The sequence below is a fragment of the Agelaius phoeniceus genome, chromosome 13 (assembly GCF_051311805.1).
Source record: "Agelaius phoeniceus isolate bAgePho1 chromosome 13, bAgePho1.hap1, whole genome shotgun sequence".
NCBI lineage: Eukaryota > Metazoa > Chordata > Aves > Passeriformes > Icteridae > Agelaius > Agelaius phoeniceus.
In genome coordinates, this window is record NC_135277.1 from 6897262 (window position 1) to 6913616 (window position 16355).

General features: G+C 41.9%; 1 protein-coding gene across 1 annotated transcript in view; it reads left to right on the forward strand.

The window, feature by feature from the left end:
- AGBL1 (AGBL carboxypeptidase 1) overlaps window positions 1–16355 on the forward strand; it is a 246847-nt gene that overhangs the window by 26102 nt on the left and 204390 nt on the right. Inside the window, exons 6-9 of the mRNA XM_054642371.2 lie at window positions 7330–7538; window positions 12352–12517; window positions 13465–13538; window positions 15639–15755. Coding sequence (XP_054498346.2) covers window positions 7330–7538; window positions 12352–12517; window positions 13465–13538; window positions 15639–15755 — 566 coding nt within the window. The remainder of the gene's footprint in view (window positions 1–7329; window positions 7539–12351; window positions 12518–13464; window positions 13539–15638; window positions 15756–16355) is intronic.

The following is a 16355-nucleotide window of genomic DNA, read 5'->3' on the forward strand; positions in this document are numbered from 1 at the left end:
CAGGTTGTGTCTTTTGGGAAGTGTGGGTCAGGAGATGCGAGAAACAGCTCTGGTTCCTTGAGGTAAATTCACCATGCTTGGAAGAGCGATGAATTCTTTTTCAGGATTGCACCAGGACATCTTTCTTTGTCACAGTTAACATATTTGTGGCCCCGGCCTCAGTGCATTTGGGTGGTGTAGGAAAGGTAGGAATCAAATCTGGTGAATGCCATAGCATTTGAAAATTGCTTGTGAAAACAGGGGTAAAGCTGTACACAGCAAAGCAGCCAGAGGAACCTGAGCATGTTTTAGTTGGGATGTAAGCTAAACAGAAGGCAGGAATCCTGGAAAGTGCTACAGCAGTGGACTGATTATTGTGAGGTTTTTAGAGAAAACCTTGCTGGAAAATGGTGAGGAGATTTGTGTTTTGATGTTGCTGAAGGCTGTAAGACAGACAGGACAAGAACATGGCCATTCTGGGGTACCCCTTTAGGCCTGCCCTTGAGTGTTTCAGCCCAAAGAGATCCAGGGGATTGTGGTTCTACACAGGGCTGAGCTGGAGGTTCAGTGTCCCTCTTTCTTTTATTCTTCTGTGCACTGAGAAAGCAGTTTTAAAGGGAGCAGGCAGATGGCAGTGTGTCTCCCTGATGGAGCCAGCAACATCCATCTTCATCTCAGGCTTCCACCTGAGACTTTGTCCACCTGCAGAGCCATGGGCTGGCTGGAAACTGTTTGGCTTCTGTCTCCTTTCCAACAGAAGCTGATGCTAAATGCTCACTTATCAGGTGCATAACTGCAAGAAGCAAGATATGCCTGGGAAAGAGACATCAGTGTAAGAAAGCATTTCCAACCCAGATGGACCTGGGAAATTGTTGCTGTTGTGTTTCAGAGGGGGAAGTATAAGGTGGCCTAAAGTAATAAGTGATGGAGCACAACAAACTTGTGCTTCATCCACAGCAGGGAATAAATGCTTGGAAACCCAGTGAGAGCTGAGACACCTTGGTTGTGCTGAGTCCCTGTATCCAGTGATTGTCACGTGGTGATAATCAGAGATGGTGAATAATGGAAGAATTGAAGTCCTTTCTAATGGCAGTGCTACACCTTCCTATCAGTGAAAGCTCAGATTCCTGATTTGGAGAAGGCATTTCTTGTCTGATCATCAGCTGGTCTCTCACTCCTGACCTATCTCTGTGCACACATCCCAGCCCTTGCATGCTCTCCCAGCTGCTGTTCACCACCTGCCATGGCCACATGCACACAGCAAACAGCTCACAGCAACTTCTGCCTCCATTGCCTGGCCGCCTTTTTTTGAATCTGCTGTCTCTCCACCATGTTAACTCTGACTTTATAATAAGGCTGAACATTCTGATTGGTAAATATCTACAGTGGTTACAGTCAAACTTCCTTGTGTTACTAATGACCATTCTTCCTCCTTCAATTTCTAGATGCTCATTACAGGCCAGGGTGGGGAGGAGGAGGCAGATCCTGATAGATATAGATAAACTGAGGTGGGGTGAGGCACTGAAACTTTCCCAAAGTCTCCTCTCTCTGCCCCAGGGTAAACATGCTGGTTTTTTCCAGCCTCCTTTGGCTTTGCTCTACTTCTTCTCTGTACATGTGTCTTCATATCTTGATTCAGCCCTGTATTAAGGCCTGAGGAGCTCATTGTGGAGCACTCCTGTGTCTCCAAGATCAAGGTGTGGAGGGGCTGGAGCCTGTTTGAGCAGATGTGGGATGCCCTCCAGGGCACTCCTAGTCATAGGGTCTATTGCTTTTGGTGACCCCAAACCCCAGAATAAACCAGGCAAGCCATTCCCAGTTTGGGGGCCGTGGAATTAAACTGGACACCTGCTACCCAAGCCCAGACAAAGCCAGGCCAGGGGTGCTGAGGCTGGAGGGGATGTGAGGGAGCAGGAGCCACACGGTGGCGATGTGATTATAGGGATCCCCACCGTGCCTAATCCAATGTGTATTTTGGGTGAGTAATTTGTTTATCAGCAGGTTATTTTAATCTAATTTTGGTCGTGTTTGTTATTCCTGACTATCTGTGCTTCCCAGAATCACTGGCTTGCCTGTCTGTAAGGAAATTAGCTGGAGCTGCTCTCGGAGGCATTGGCTGAGCGGATATTGAGGGGGAAGGCTGGGGGAACGGGCAGGGCCCTTGGTGCAGTGCTTGCCTGGGAAAATTGTAATGAGCCACTTACAAAGACAGGTTGTGGTGACCTCCTGATGGTGCTGATTTCATCAAGACTATTCTGTGTGCTAACAGCAGTTACTGCTGATGGCCTTTCCCTTCTCTCTTTCTAAATCTCCCTTCTTTTGCGATCTTGATCTTCTTGCACAGCTTTTCATCTCTCATTTTCCTACTCTTTCCTTCCCATCTTCCATCAACTAGCCTTTATTTAACCTTTTACCCACTTTTTATTTTATCAAACCATAAAAATATTTTATGTCCCCTGGGATAAAATAATCATTGTCATTCTTTTCCTTTTATGTTGGCATCAAGGAGGGGCAAGTAACTCTGAGGAGGAGAAAGGGATGTTCTAGCACAGAAGCAGATTAGGGAGTGTGAAAGGCCTGCACTCGCTGCTACTGAATTCATAATGCTTGACAAAGATCTAGTGAGGCAGCTCTTTGATCTCGAGTGGAAATACCCCATTGTTAAACCATCCCAGTTCCTGTAGCCAGCAGCACAATGTCTGGGATTTGCCTCATACTGCACCAGGTACCCATCTCTCATCATCCACTGAAATCCTTATTATCCACCTCTGGATTCAAACTCCAGTGTCAGCCTGGCTCTAAATCCATGATCACATCTTGCTGGGTATTGTGATCAGAGTTGAATTTTGCAGTTCTTTTCATGATAACCTAAACCAAGCATTGTGTCTGTCTTTTTTTCTTCCTGAATTTCAGAATGAAATTTCAGTCTTGATTCTATACTTTTATCTCTTTGAGAAGAACCACTTTGTGGGAAAGAAAATAATTTTTCTATGTCCTTTATATTCCTTTCCCCAAAACTCTTCATTCATAGACATATTCCAAACTGATGTAACTCAGTGCTCCAGAGCAAAGTGTTGGCTTTTTCTCTTGGGGCATGGCAACTTCCTGATGTTTTGCCTCTCAGGGTAGGTGTAATAAAAACTAAGTATTGAGGAGCTGCATTATTCTCTGTTGACATCCTTAATGATGCTTGTTTACCTCCTTGTCTTGGCATGGGCAGTGTTTGTCCCTCCAGTGATGATCTGGCTTCTGTAAATTCAGTGCCTCAATTTAAGGAAGTCTTCCAAATTCTGGTGTCCTTATAAAAGCTCTTTCAAACCACTTCAGTCAGAAAAAAAAAATCAAACTGTAGATTTTGTGCCCCTGTATTTTTGTTTTTAATTTTATTTCTGGTTTTCTGAAAAGCAAAGAAGGAAAGGGAAACTGTTTAGGGCAAAACTACAGTGCAGCCTTCTGGCTTCCAACATGAGTTGAGCTAATACCACCTTCTTGCTGTGGAGCTCACTAAGTCTGAAGTGATCCCAGCACTTCATGCTTGACTTGGTTTCTTCATGGGGATAATTAACTTTGTGTCTATACAGAGCCCTTGTGCTTTTCTCTGCAAAAGTGGCCTCTCAATGACCAAATAAAACAGCTGTGCTCTCTTTGCTGTTGGAGATAGCTTGCATTTTTTATTCCTAAGAGGCAATCACGAGAGCAGAGTGGGGAAGTTGGAGTTTTTCTTATTCCTTTCACTGCTTTAGGGGCTATAGGGTTAATTTAGCAGAGTATTCTTATCTCCAAGCTGTAGCAATGTATGTTCTTGGCATAATGAATCAGCTGAGTGGCATCAACAAAGAGATTTAAGCAGATAGACAGAAAGATAAATATCTCTTTGTTCTGCCTGGTAAGCAGTGCATTGCTCATCATATTTCAGGTTGACTGTAATTCAGTTTTTGATTAAATACACTGCATGTTTTCCAGGGGTACCTGTGTTCTTGGCAAACACTTCAAAGGAGACAGGATTGCAGAGAGGGCTTCAGAAACGTCCACAGTAGCCCTGGTGGTCATGAGGCTTTAATCTCCTAGACTGAAAACCTGACTGAAAGCCCCCACCACAGAATGAGAATTCTGTCAAAACTGGGGATTTCTTTCTAGTGAGCTCCCCTTGGTAATTTAGATGTAAATTTAACCATTTGAGGCTTCTGCTTGTTGGCTGGAGACTCATGTCAGATGTTTCTGGTGAGCTGCATAGGTGATTCAGATATGGATAGCTTAAAGGGGTTGATGTATAGTCAGATTTTTGCTGTTAATGCAGTTTTGGCCACTGATCAGCCCAGTCTTTAGCCAAAACAGGTTTTTTTGGTTTTTTTGTGGTTGGTGCTGAATTCCCACTGATGGCCTCAAGTGATAGGAGCCCCTTGAGTTCACTCAAAATAGGAGGAACCATCCCTGGGCACCTCTGAAAGCTGCATGGCAGGAAAACTTCCATTTCCACTGGCTACTGACCATACCCAGGGAGAGGGAAAGGGCCTAACTAAAGAATATCAGGAAGAGGGTCAAAAGACAGGACATTTTGCCACTTACCACACAGATTGCATGCACTCACTCCAGGAGGGGTGGTTCTTGCTGCCTACAAATCTGTGCAGTGCTGCTTGTACCTGTATGATTCATTTCCACCATCTGTATTTGTGCCAAAATATAGATAGATACCCATGCTGGTGCATCCCTAGATGGAGAGACCAACAGACACAGACAGGTGGGGAGGCCTCCTTTTTCTATTCTGCCTTCTGGAGATCTTGGCATACTTCCTCTTTCATTTATTCACTACTTTATTGACTATAGAACTGAAAAAATGGAAAATAAAAAAAAAGAAAAACACTGACAGCACAGGAGAGCAGAGGAGAATCAATGAAATCAGACAGGAGAAACAAAATTAATGTGTTTTTTGCCCCTTCAGCAATTAATTCTCATTGCTTCTGATCAAAGGGTTCAGGGAAATCTAGTCCTGCCTCTCCATCTCTTTCTCACAGAACAGACTATCCCAGCTTCATTTTGAAAAGACTGTTTTGATCCTGAAGGTGGTGAGTACTACAGAAAACACGTGAGGAAACAGCAAAATTATTCCACTCACCTTCCTCCATGCTTTTCAATGAGTATTAAAACTAAGGCAGAGGACAGTTGTGTGTTTTGGTCCCTGTGGAGCTGAGATTCAAATGTGGAAATCTGTCTTAAAAGATCACAGACACTCTTTGAGAGAGAATTTTTTTTTTTTTCAACAAATTCCCCAAGAAGCTCTACACACAGTGCTTCCCAGTTCTTCCCTCTTCCTATTGACATTGACACAGAAAGCTTAGACTTCAAGCACTGTGTGCTAGAGGCTATGAAAGCCTAGATCTAGTCCAATTTCATCTGTCCCTGAACAGCTCAGGGAAGCTCTGAGTCTGATCTAAATTGTCCCTACCTTATGCTCCCCAACTCTGTTCTTCTTGTCATGTTTTATACACGTATTGACTTTTACAGAGCTTCCTGAGTAATTCTTCAAGGAAGATTGACTGATTTAAGGGGTTAGTCATCCTACAGGTTAGTAAACATGACAGCTGGTTGAGGATTAACAGGAAATGATGAATAAAATCATTGGGATTGATAAGGGATTCTCAAGCAATTAAAGTTTTCTCACAGAGAGTCAAATAGAAAACAGAAATACAGAGTGAAGGTCAGAGGAGGAGGGTGACCTTCTCCATCTGACAACCACTGAGCCTCAGCATGCAGAGTTAGTGTAGGTGGTTACCAGCAAGGGGAGGCAGGGCTGGAGAGCTGTGTGAGGGCCTGGGCAGGGCTGTGTGGGGCTGGAATTGCTGTGGGGCCAGCAGGGCCATGGCAGCAGGGTGCTGGGAAGCTGCAGAGCAGCATTAAAATGAGTTGGCAGCCTGGGCTGGGGATGCTGCTTGGTGCCAATGGCAGAGAAATGTGCAGGACCAGGCCAGGTAGCAGGAAAACCCTCCAATCCCTTCTCCAGGTGAGGGTTTGCTCATCTACTGCAGAGAGCAGACTGAGGGAAGGCTTCACTTCAGGTGACTTCTTTCCCCTTTCCAATGTCTCCATCTACTTCATCGCTGGGACTGAGGTTTGCTGCTCCTGCTGCTTCCTGCTTATTCCTTCCATGGCTTCTCTTGTTGCTGATTTTCTTCAGGCAGCATCTTCCTATCCTCTCACTTGACCTCTAGCTGCTTCTCCTGTCCTGTGAATCCTCCCTGATGGATTTAAAGCTCCAGGTGTGAGAGGCTCTGGCACTTTGTTTAATGAAGTGGAAATGGATTGCAGCCCACCAGCTCTGGTACCAAGAGCCATCTGCTGTGAGCTGCAAGTGCTGAGTGCTATATTCAGAGAGCTGAGCTCCTGCCTTACATATGCTACCTGCCCCCCAGTTGATTACTGAGCTCCTGACAGCTTTTAATGCCTGTCACAGCAAGGGATGGCAGGGCCAGTCAGGAAAATTTAGGCTGGGTTGGTTTAAAGGGAGGGAGCCTGGGGTCTGGTGTGCCTTCCTTTTTGTCCTGAGGGCCAGGGCAAGGAATGCAGTAGGTGAAGGGATGTGCTTTAGAAACTCAGCAGACTTTGTATTACATCACAAGCTCTTATAAATCTTATTTTTTTTTAATTTTTTTTTGTAATTTTCTTGCCCATACAGTAAAGCCTTTAAACATTACCTGAATGTGACCTTTAAAATCTTGGTGCCAGGAAGCAACAGAAAAGAAGCCCCAGCTGCTACCGGTCATGTTGGTGTTCTGTTTATTTTTAAATACTGTGGGTTTCCAGAATCACTTGATTCATGGCTTTCATTATACAGGTATTTGTGGGAATACATTTAGAAGACAAAAATAATTTCTCTGGCTGTGGCAGGACTGTACAACTACAAGGTTTTTGAATTTGTTGATCTCAGCAAGGTGTTCTCTCAGGACTGAAGTGCAGCACTGTGGTGAAGATTTTATGCTGTTGACTACTCTTACTTTATTCAGCTTACTCCTCAGGAGCTTTGGTAGCTCCAGGAAATCTTGTGGCACTGCAACTGGAATTAGGTTTATTAGCACTTGGAAGGAGATGCAGACTTATGGTTTGGTTCACCTGGAGGGTTCCTATTTCCAGACAGGACACTGTTGTGTTTTTTGGGGTGTTTTTTCATGCAATGTTCCAAGAACATGGGTCATGTTTAACAAACAAGATTTTAAATTTAAAAGAAGTTTAAAAAATATTTTTTTAACTGAGAACATTAAGCCAGAATGAGCAGGTGTTAAAGTCTGAGTTTAAGCACTGAGTAGCCCCAATTACCACACAGAAAGGAGTTAAATTCAGCATTTCTCTCCTTTTCAGAGTCAAACAGCCGCCGGGCAGTGAACAGAGGCTACCTGGGGGAATTGCTGAGGCTCTACCAAGACTGGCACCGCAATGATGTCTCCAACAACTACATTTACATCCGTAGGGGTCTCCTGCTCTGCCTAAAGTACATCACCAACATCCAGCTGGGCAGGGAGACTTTCCTTGGTTCCCGGGGAATGGAGATTCTCTTCACAAGTGTGCAGGTAAATGGTGCTTTTTGTGTTTAAATGAGGGGATTTGGTGGTTAGGGCTGGGTTCTGCATCTCACTGCAGGAAATTCCATCATTATATTAATTCAGGATAGGGCATATAGATGAAAAAACTGATCACATGAAGAACTGTTGACTTTTACACAGTTAGTACTTTAGAAAAGCTGAAATGTTTCAGTTTAAAACAAATCTTAATTCCTATGGGAATTCTAGTTCATGCTTTTAGTGCTTATTTCTCTTTCCCTGTGCATCCTGCTGCCTGCTTGGACGTCTCCTGAAGAATGATGCAATATCTCTATAGGGAAATTGCTTAGGTCTTTTGTGAGATTTTCCTTTACAATAACCAGATAATTCCACTCAATTAGCCTTTTAAACAAAATGCTCATTTAGCCAAGCCTTTCCTAATGAGAAACATCCATCAACAGTTTTTCAGGAGGTTAAATTTTAATCTTGTGAAACATTAATGCAAATTCAAGAAAGATGCCATGGTCCTGTGCATGGGATGACTATAAGGTATAGAAAAGGCAGGCACAGAACAGTGAGAATTTCCTCAGCCTTTCAGGAAAATGCTTCCTTAGCTTGCTTTGAACTTAGAGAAAATCACCTGTGTGATTCCCTAGGAGTGTTTCCATTGTCATTCTTACTGTCTATGCATTATCCCACTCTAGAACCACCAGAAAGAAAAGCCTGTCTCCTTCCCCCTTAAAATAAATCCATTGCCTTGTGATTCAGTGTGTTTTTCTTCTCCTTCTCCATCACTGTCACAAAGGATTCTTCTGTGAGTCATTTCTTACCAGCAGCCTATGGGAGACCTCTGGAATTTTTCGCTTCACTTTCCTCTTGAGGAACTGACCTTTTCTCTAGGTAGGATGAGGTGGCCAGAGCCAGCAGACCTCCCAAGGGATTGGCCTCTGTTAATGAGAAGTCCCTGGTCTGGAGAAACATGACTAGTGTGGATGGAAAGGGCTGCTGAGGGTGGATGTTCCCTCTCAAGAGCCTCCCACAGCCCATGAAGCTTTCTGAGCTAACACCTCCTGATAGCTCAGCCTGGAGCAACTCCATGGCAAGCGCAAACTTGGGGTCACCTTGGGTGCACAAACAGGAAAAGGCATCCTAAGGCTCCAGTAAACACTGAAAATGCTAATCCCTCCAAAGGTCAGAAATGGAGCAGAAATGACAGCTTCAGGGGCCTCCAGTTTGTGTTTTTCCCAGTGTGTGCTATTAGGGAGACCTTGGACAAGAAATAACCAAGGTTAATAGATTCAAAGCTCAATGTTCTCTCACTGCTTCTTTGGGATATTGTCAGTCTTGCAGTGTCTCTCCAAGACATGAAGTGCTGGCAGGAGTCTGGCAGCCCTAGGAGATCTCACTCATGCTCTTCCCTATCTAACCTGAGGTAGAGGCTGCTGCTGCCACAAAAATCTTGATAATTTTCATGAGGGAAAGATGGGAAATCTTGTCTCCTGAGACAGACAACAGGCTGTAGCAAGAGAGAAAGATGTGAAGACAGGACAAGACAACTCCTGATTGGGAAAGCAATGACTCTGTGTGTGGACAGTATTTTAGTGCCCTTAGGGAATGCACTGGCTCTGGTGATTAACCTGGACCAGACTCTGAGCAGCTAATGAGATTTTTACAGTATTAAAATCTGGGTAGAAAAGTTCTGCTGAAACTTCTTAAGTTTTGTTTGTTTGTTTGGGTTTTTTGTTTTTCTTATGTGCACATATTTATTGAAATGAAAACCATTTTTCCAGGATGGGTTTGTTTTAAACTCCAGTGGAAATTCTATTTACAAGGCTGGTTTTCAATTGAAACCTCTCTGGCTGCCTATTGTCCAGGCTGATGGACAGATGAAATACCTGAGCTTTTAATAGCCCTTAAGCTTATTTCTTTACAGGAATAGCCAGTAGTTCAAAAACTGTCACCTCACATAGATTAGAAGTGACTGCTACTCAATTTGAGGAGAGTTTAGAGATATTTTAGGGGAATTTAGAGGTATTTTGAATTCTACTCCTACCCAGAATAAAAAATAATTATAGATAATGAAATCATTCATGGAAAGGAAGTACTTTCTGTTCCCATTCCCTTTTCCTAGCTGCACTTTGATTTTCCTGACAGTTAAATGGTATATTCACATCAGCATTGTCTGGTTTTGTGTGCAGTGACAGAGCTGCCTACTCTGAGACAAGAAAACAGGTTTCTATGTGCTTTAGGAGATACTGCTGCATGGAATGTTATCTTGAATGTTTATCACTTTTCCATCTGGTTTCTTAAGCTTGCCTTGTTTCTCTTCAGCCTCCCCTACTACTCTAGGATAATATTACCCTATATTCTACTCTGTTTGCCAGTAGGAGCATCAATCAGCATCACTATCTTTTGTCTTACTGTCATATTGAAGCCTCCCTTTTTTTTTCCCCCTATATATCACATGCCATAATATCTGTCCTATTCCAGATTCAGTGGAGAAAAGATTGTGTGGAGATTAAAAAGCAGATCTGAATCCAGGTTAGCTTTACATGAGTTTTCTGAGCTAAGGATTTACTCTTCCCTCATTCACATTATCCCACCACAAAATAAATGGGATAGCTTACACACGTACAGAGCAGTCTCCTGTCTGCTTCCCAGGTGTCAGTAAAAAGGGCTTTTCCAATACACTGGTGTAATCATTTTCAGCCATTTGTAAACAGTGTTACCTCAGAACCTCAGAGCACTTTATGAGCAGTAATGAAAACAGTCCCACAAATTCCCTCTAAGGTATCTGAAGGCTTGTTTGCACTTCTGAGCTAATTTGCTGCTCAGAAAAATGACTTCCAAATAGCATCACTGAGTAATTCCATCACTGAGTAACTCCATGTGTTGAAGTTCATTGTCTGGATGAACATGCCTTGGTCTTGACTATTTAAATTCACTTGGCAATGAATTAAGGAGGTTGTCCCAAGGCAGGCAATTAAACAGTCCTGCATTCACTGTTTGAGCAAAAACAGATCAGTTTTAGTAAACTAAACTAGTAGACTGTTGAGAATATTAGCTTGTTCCCACATGTAGACAAACTTTCCTAATCTTTCCTTTAATAACAAGCAAACAAAGGCAACCATATGAAGGAGTGAACAAATTGAAACAGAAATAGAAACCAGTTCTCCTTGGTGTTTGCTCTACCCAAAATAAAACTTTCCTCAGAGATGCTTTCATCATTTTCTTTTCTCTCCCCCTAGTTCCAAACAGCCAGAGAGCCAGAAATACATATTAAAATTCTTGTAGTGAGTCTTGTAAGCATGTCAGCTTTAGATGATTTTTTTTCTAGCCTCCCTACAGGAATCCTGGTTAATCCCACTGAATCTTATAATGCCATTCAATCATACATGAGAAAACAGTAAAATCCTCCCCAACCAAAAGAACCCCAGTACAGCCATTTTCCTGTTCCTGGTTATAATAAAGTACTTTATCACAGAACCATTTAGATTGGAAAAGGCCTTTAAGATTGAATCCAATCATTAACCCAGCATTCTCAAGTCCACCCCTAAACAGTGCCACCTTTTCCTAGAAGGAGATGAGGTTAGTCAGGCAGAACCTGTGATCCAATGGTCATTTTATGGTTTTCTTTTTTTACATTCTTTTGGCCTTCTGCCTGGTTCTGCTGAATGCTTGGATTGTCTGCATGGTTTTTTTTTTTGTCCAGCCCAAACGCTGACTATGGGCTGTCAGGCAATGACATGAAGCATCTGTTCTCCCCTCTTGGTTGTTCCATTTTATCTCTACCTCAGGGATGCAAAATCATGAAATAGTGGTAGAAAGTATTGCAATAGTTCTCTTTTGCCTTGTAGCATATTCATACTGCTAGGTTTAAGTTGCATTCCTGTTCTGATGAGCTCAGTCTTAGTTCCGAACCACTGAAGAAAACATGCTGAGAGGCAGAGTGAAAATTGTGAATTTGGGTAGAATTCTGCACTTATGACTCACGCTGATGGAGGCTGTGCTTTGGGTGTGCTGTATTTGGGCAAATCCAAGGGCTGGGTTTTCTGAGAATTGCACCCATTGGCTTTAAACAACTTTGCCTTTGTGCAGCATTATCGTTCCTTTATCCAAACTCCCTAATGTTCTATTGGAGACATACACTGTGATGTATGAAGACACAGATCACTTCTATGATGTCTCAAGGGGTCTTTCTTTAGTTCTGTGGGGATTTTGATTTGTTTTCTTTGCAACAAAAGTCTGAGGAGCTCACTTGCACAGCAGTACAACAAAAATACAAAGTATTCAGTGTCTTCAAAGTATACCTGGGCTGTAAAAAATCTTTACATGTCTATTTTCTCCTCTGGATAATAGAAGTAGAAATTGTGGGATACTGCAGTTATTAATTATTTTATGATTAGGTAATATATAGTGATCTTTCAGAATAGCTTTTGGGCCTAACGATTTAACCACAGAGAAAAGAGTACAGTGGGAGTGTATTCTCTTTGAGAAGACATTATGTACCTTTAATACATTGAAATAGAGGTGTTAACTCTGTTTATCTCTGAGTTTTGGCATGATTCTGGGTGTAGTTGTGCTGAAGCTGCAGAAGCACAGATTTTGGCATGTTTTGGCAGCCAAAATACACACATGATAAGATTTTTTCAAGGGTAAACCTGTAAGTCTTACAGAACTGGAAAACCAAGATTACGATGTTTTGCTGCAGTTTATGGGTGCGAATCATGAGTGGTGAAGGGAGTGATGTTCTCACCAGAAGAGTGGCTCTGCTCTTGGGGATTATGACAGGCAGGGCTGCTGTAAAATACTATTCTTAATGTAGTTCTCCTTTGTTTCCTAGGACTGTTTATCCTGTAAAAATCTGGATCCTATCATAACTACTGCGACTCATATTCTGAGAAAGTGCTACCCCAAGGAGCATCTGCCTGTGGTGACTGTAAGGAGTTCCTATTCCTTCCCTCTTCCTGGGAATGCCAGTGCTGAACCTCCATGTGAGGGATCTGAAGGTAAATAACTAAAGGGTGGAGTTCAGAAGGAGGAAAAGGAGCATGGCATGAGAATTAAGTGTGGGATCTGGTGAAGGGAGACTTGGCATAATCCTGAGGTTTACAGTTTGAATTAATCTGATAACCTACAGTGTCACTCAGTAGGGAAGAAATTACTCCCAGGTCTTCTTGAAGCTGCAAGGGTCTATTTGGAGAATAAATGAGAGAAGATGTAAAAGAGGAAGGAAAAGGAAAAAAAATTATTCTGTTATCCAACAAATAAAGGAACAGAGTGAGTATAGCAGAGGCTGGAGATGCCATTGCTCCCCAGTAGCAGACAGAGATGTAATTGTGCCTGTGCATTGGCTGCTTGGGGGGTGAAAACTGCCCTGCAGCTTTTTCAGTGAAGAATTGCAAGAATTATTATCCTTTCTAAAGTAAAAGCAGGCAGTAGTCATGCTGCATGAGTAAAAGATGGGAGTTCTTGCTGGAAAGCAGAGCTCAAGCACAGGCAGGACAGCTACTCTGCAGAAAAGGCTCCATGATACACAGAGCAATTTTTGCTACATTCAATTTTGTGTGGAAGATGCTGAAATACTATAACAATCATAGCAGTAAAACACCCTAATCTAGATAATACAGATTAAGAGCATCCTGTAATATCATTGCAGCCAAGCAGAAAATCTCTGTATTGCTTCGTAAAATGAGTTGGATCCATATCATGGGGACATTTGTCATGGTTTTCAAAGGCAGCGCTTGAGTCCAAGAGAACAGAGCTTTAAAAACTGGGTGAATTAGTGCCAAATTCATTTATATGAGATTAACAAATGGGATTTGCTTTAATCAGGGTTGTGGTGGGTTGTGGACTGTGTGGCACACATAGAAGAATTTACATGTATTTCTCTTTGGGATATGAGAGGGATATTGGGTTGAACACCTTTGTCTCTGTCTCCTTCCTACTTCTGCAGATGACAGTGAAAGTGAAGGAGAGGAAGAGGATGAAAAAGACTGGGATAATGAGGATGTGGAGAGTAAAGAGGAAGTAGGTATACAAGCCATAGTTCCCATAATTATCTGCATACTGGAAAAATAAAACATATTGTTGTCTATTTTGACACCCTGAAAGACTAAGCAGAGAATGCAGATGTGCATGTGTCCCACGTGAACCCACTACATGGATAATGGGAGGATGCTTGAAAAAGGGCAAGGAGAATGCATTGAATTTCACTAAAAAGTGCCCTGCATTTATTCTATTCATTGTCATGCTTGTCACCCAGGGTGGAGGGGGTTTGGTGACTCTGTTCCTGCACAGTGACTGCGCAGAATCACATCCACAGTCAGGCATAAATGGTGGATCTTTGATCCACTAGGCATATGCCAGGAAAATGGCACTTAGGGGAAATTGATTTATCATCTAGGAAAGGCTAACCCTCTCTTTATTCCCATATCAGAGCATATTTGGGCTGTGCAGCTACCCTGAGGAAAAGGCTAGTTCTTTTAAGCCACAGCTGGTGCATTTGAACCTATATTCCTTCTTTATTTGCTGCTGTGCACAGACAAATAATACAATGAATTATTCAATACTTCTCGGAATTCTCCCTTAGCACTCTCCCTTCAGTGGCCTAACTGGCAAAAAAAAAAACTTCTACCAGCTGAGGATGAGGGTGCAAACTTTTCTGTTGTGAAAATACAAACTAGCTCATATGCAAATGTAAAGTAGTGGATGCTGCTAATAAGTCTTATCCACATAAAGTGGCTTGGGAAAGCAAATTAAAGAAATGAAGTTGCAAATATGGTCTAATTAGAAATGATTGAGACTTCTGTGAAAGGGAGTTCTCATTACTTGCCCTGTCTTCTTCTCCTCAAATATTAAACTGATGTCACCCAGTAAAAAAAGGAAGTTAAACCCCCCCCACATTATCTGAGTGTCCTAACTTGCCCCTGTCTGGTTGTTTTTATCTGACTATTAGAGCTCGTCAAGATGCTCATTAGGAATAAGGCTCATAGTGGATTTATCTCCTTCTTTAATTAGTTATTCATTCAGTAACAGCTCCTCTATGCTTCTGAGCTATTTCATTATTCATAAGGATTTACCAAGTAGATGTAAGCAGTTTTGGGGTTGCCTTTTTTTTTTTTTTGCCTAAGAGCTTATTCTGCATATGAGTTTTAAATACTGTTTGTCTGGTTTGCTGGTCATATATCTCCTGTAAAAAGCCTTGCTAAAGGGAAAGCAAGCAGGGAATGGATAATGAACTTTCAGCTTATCCTTTTTTTTTTTTTTTGTTTAAGATCTTTTGCACAGCGTTTGCTGGTATTGATGTGATTTGCAAACATTTTCACAGCAACAAAACACATATCCATGCATGCTAGCAACACCAACCAAACTGAAACTTGGCTCTACCCTTCCATCAGGAGCTGTTTAGAGCTCTATGAAAATAAAAATCACCACATCAGCCATCTATTCTTTTCCATCCAAAATCTGAAGCTTCTTATGCATCAATATGCTCTCAGTGGCAAATCCTTTTCAGCTGAGCTCATGTTTCTGGCAGGTCTTCACTGCCTTTTCATCTCTGCCCAAACAACTCTTCAGACTCTGCTTTGTGACCCAAGTATGGCTCAGGGTTTGAAATGTCATGGGCACTGGTGCATTCAGGCAATTTTACTTTTTTCTTTTTATAACAGCTTTGGAAATGAATCTATTTGTCAGGAGCAAATAATTTCTTTGATGGCATTTGGTGGGACACAGACATGTTGAATTATTTGAATAACGCTGTAATGTAATGCCCAGTCATCAATGCCATGTCTTCATACTTTCCTCTTGCTCCAACTTTTCCTGGTGTGTGTGGTTGTTTGTTGTTTTTTTTTTTTTTTTTTTGGTTTTTTTTTTTGTTTGTTTTTTTGGGGTTTTTTTTGTGTTGTTTTATTTTGGGGATATTTGGGTTTTTTATAATGCAATAGCTGAATGCTTGACACAGTTTGGCTTTGGTTCTCACCTCTGATATGGGTGAGGCTGCACATTAATGCACAGCAGCCTTTGACTGTGAAAGTTTCAGACACTGTTTTTATCCTCAATTCACTGATGGCTGAGATCATCTCATGGGGCAGGTGTAATACACGTGGTTTTCTAATTCTTCTTTTGTAGGATTGTGACTTGGAGACAGATGTGAATAAATTGAGGTCAAGGCCAGTGCTTGACCGGCCAGAACAGGAACTTGAAAAATATGAAGCTCTGTGTGCAGAACTTTTCCAGAATTTTCAGGTATGATTGTAGTGCAGTTTCCTTTATTTGTAAATATTCCAGAATTTAAGAAATACTTGAAAGGGAGCATTGACAAGTAATAGCTAGACAAGGCTATTTCAAAAGTGAACCTGTAAGTCTTACAGGACTAGAAAGCCAAAGACTTTGACTTTTTGCAGTAGTTCATTGGTGTGAATCATGAGTGAAAAAGGAATGATGTTTGATGCACGTTTGTCTGGGTGTAGATTAAGTAAGCACTGTTGAATCAATTGCCACATGAGAAATCTGTCAGATAATTTGTATCCTTGCTGGCAATTTCAACAGCAATATCAAAATCAGAATGAGATGTGAAAAGTAAATACTGTCAACTAGTGGTTTGAAGGAAGAGGAGATTGCACTGCCACTGAATGAAATGAACAGTTCAAATAATTTTTTTCTAGTGATGCTTGGGACAAAAAAAGGAATATTGCATTTATTACAAGTTTTGGAATTTAGGAGAGCTGAAAATCCTGTTTCAAATATGAATCTGAAAAAGATCTCTGGGCTAATGTATCTCCTGTACACAAAATATTGTGATACTGATTGTGACCATAAGTAGCCAAATGGGATTAAATCATTCTC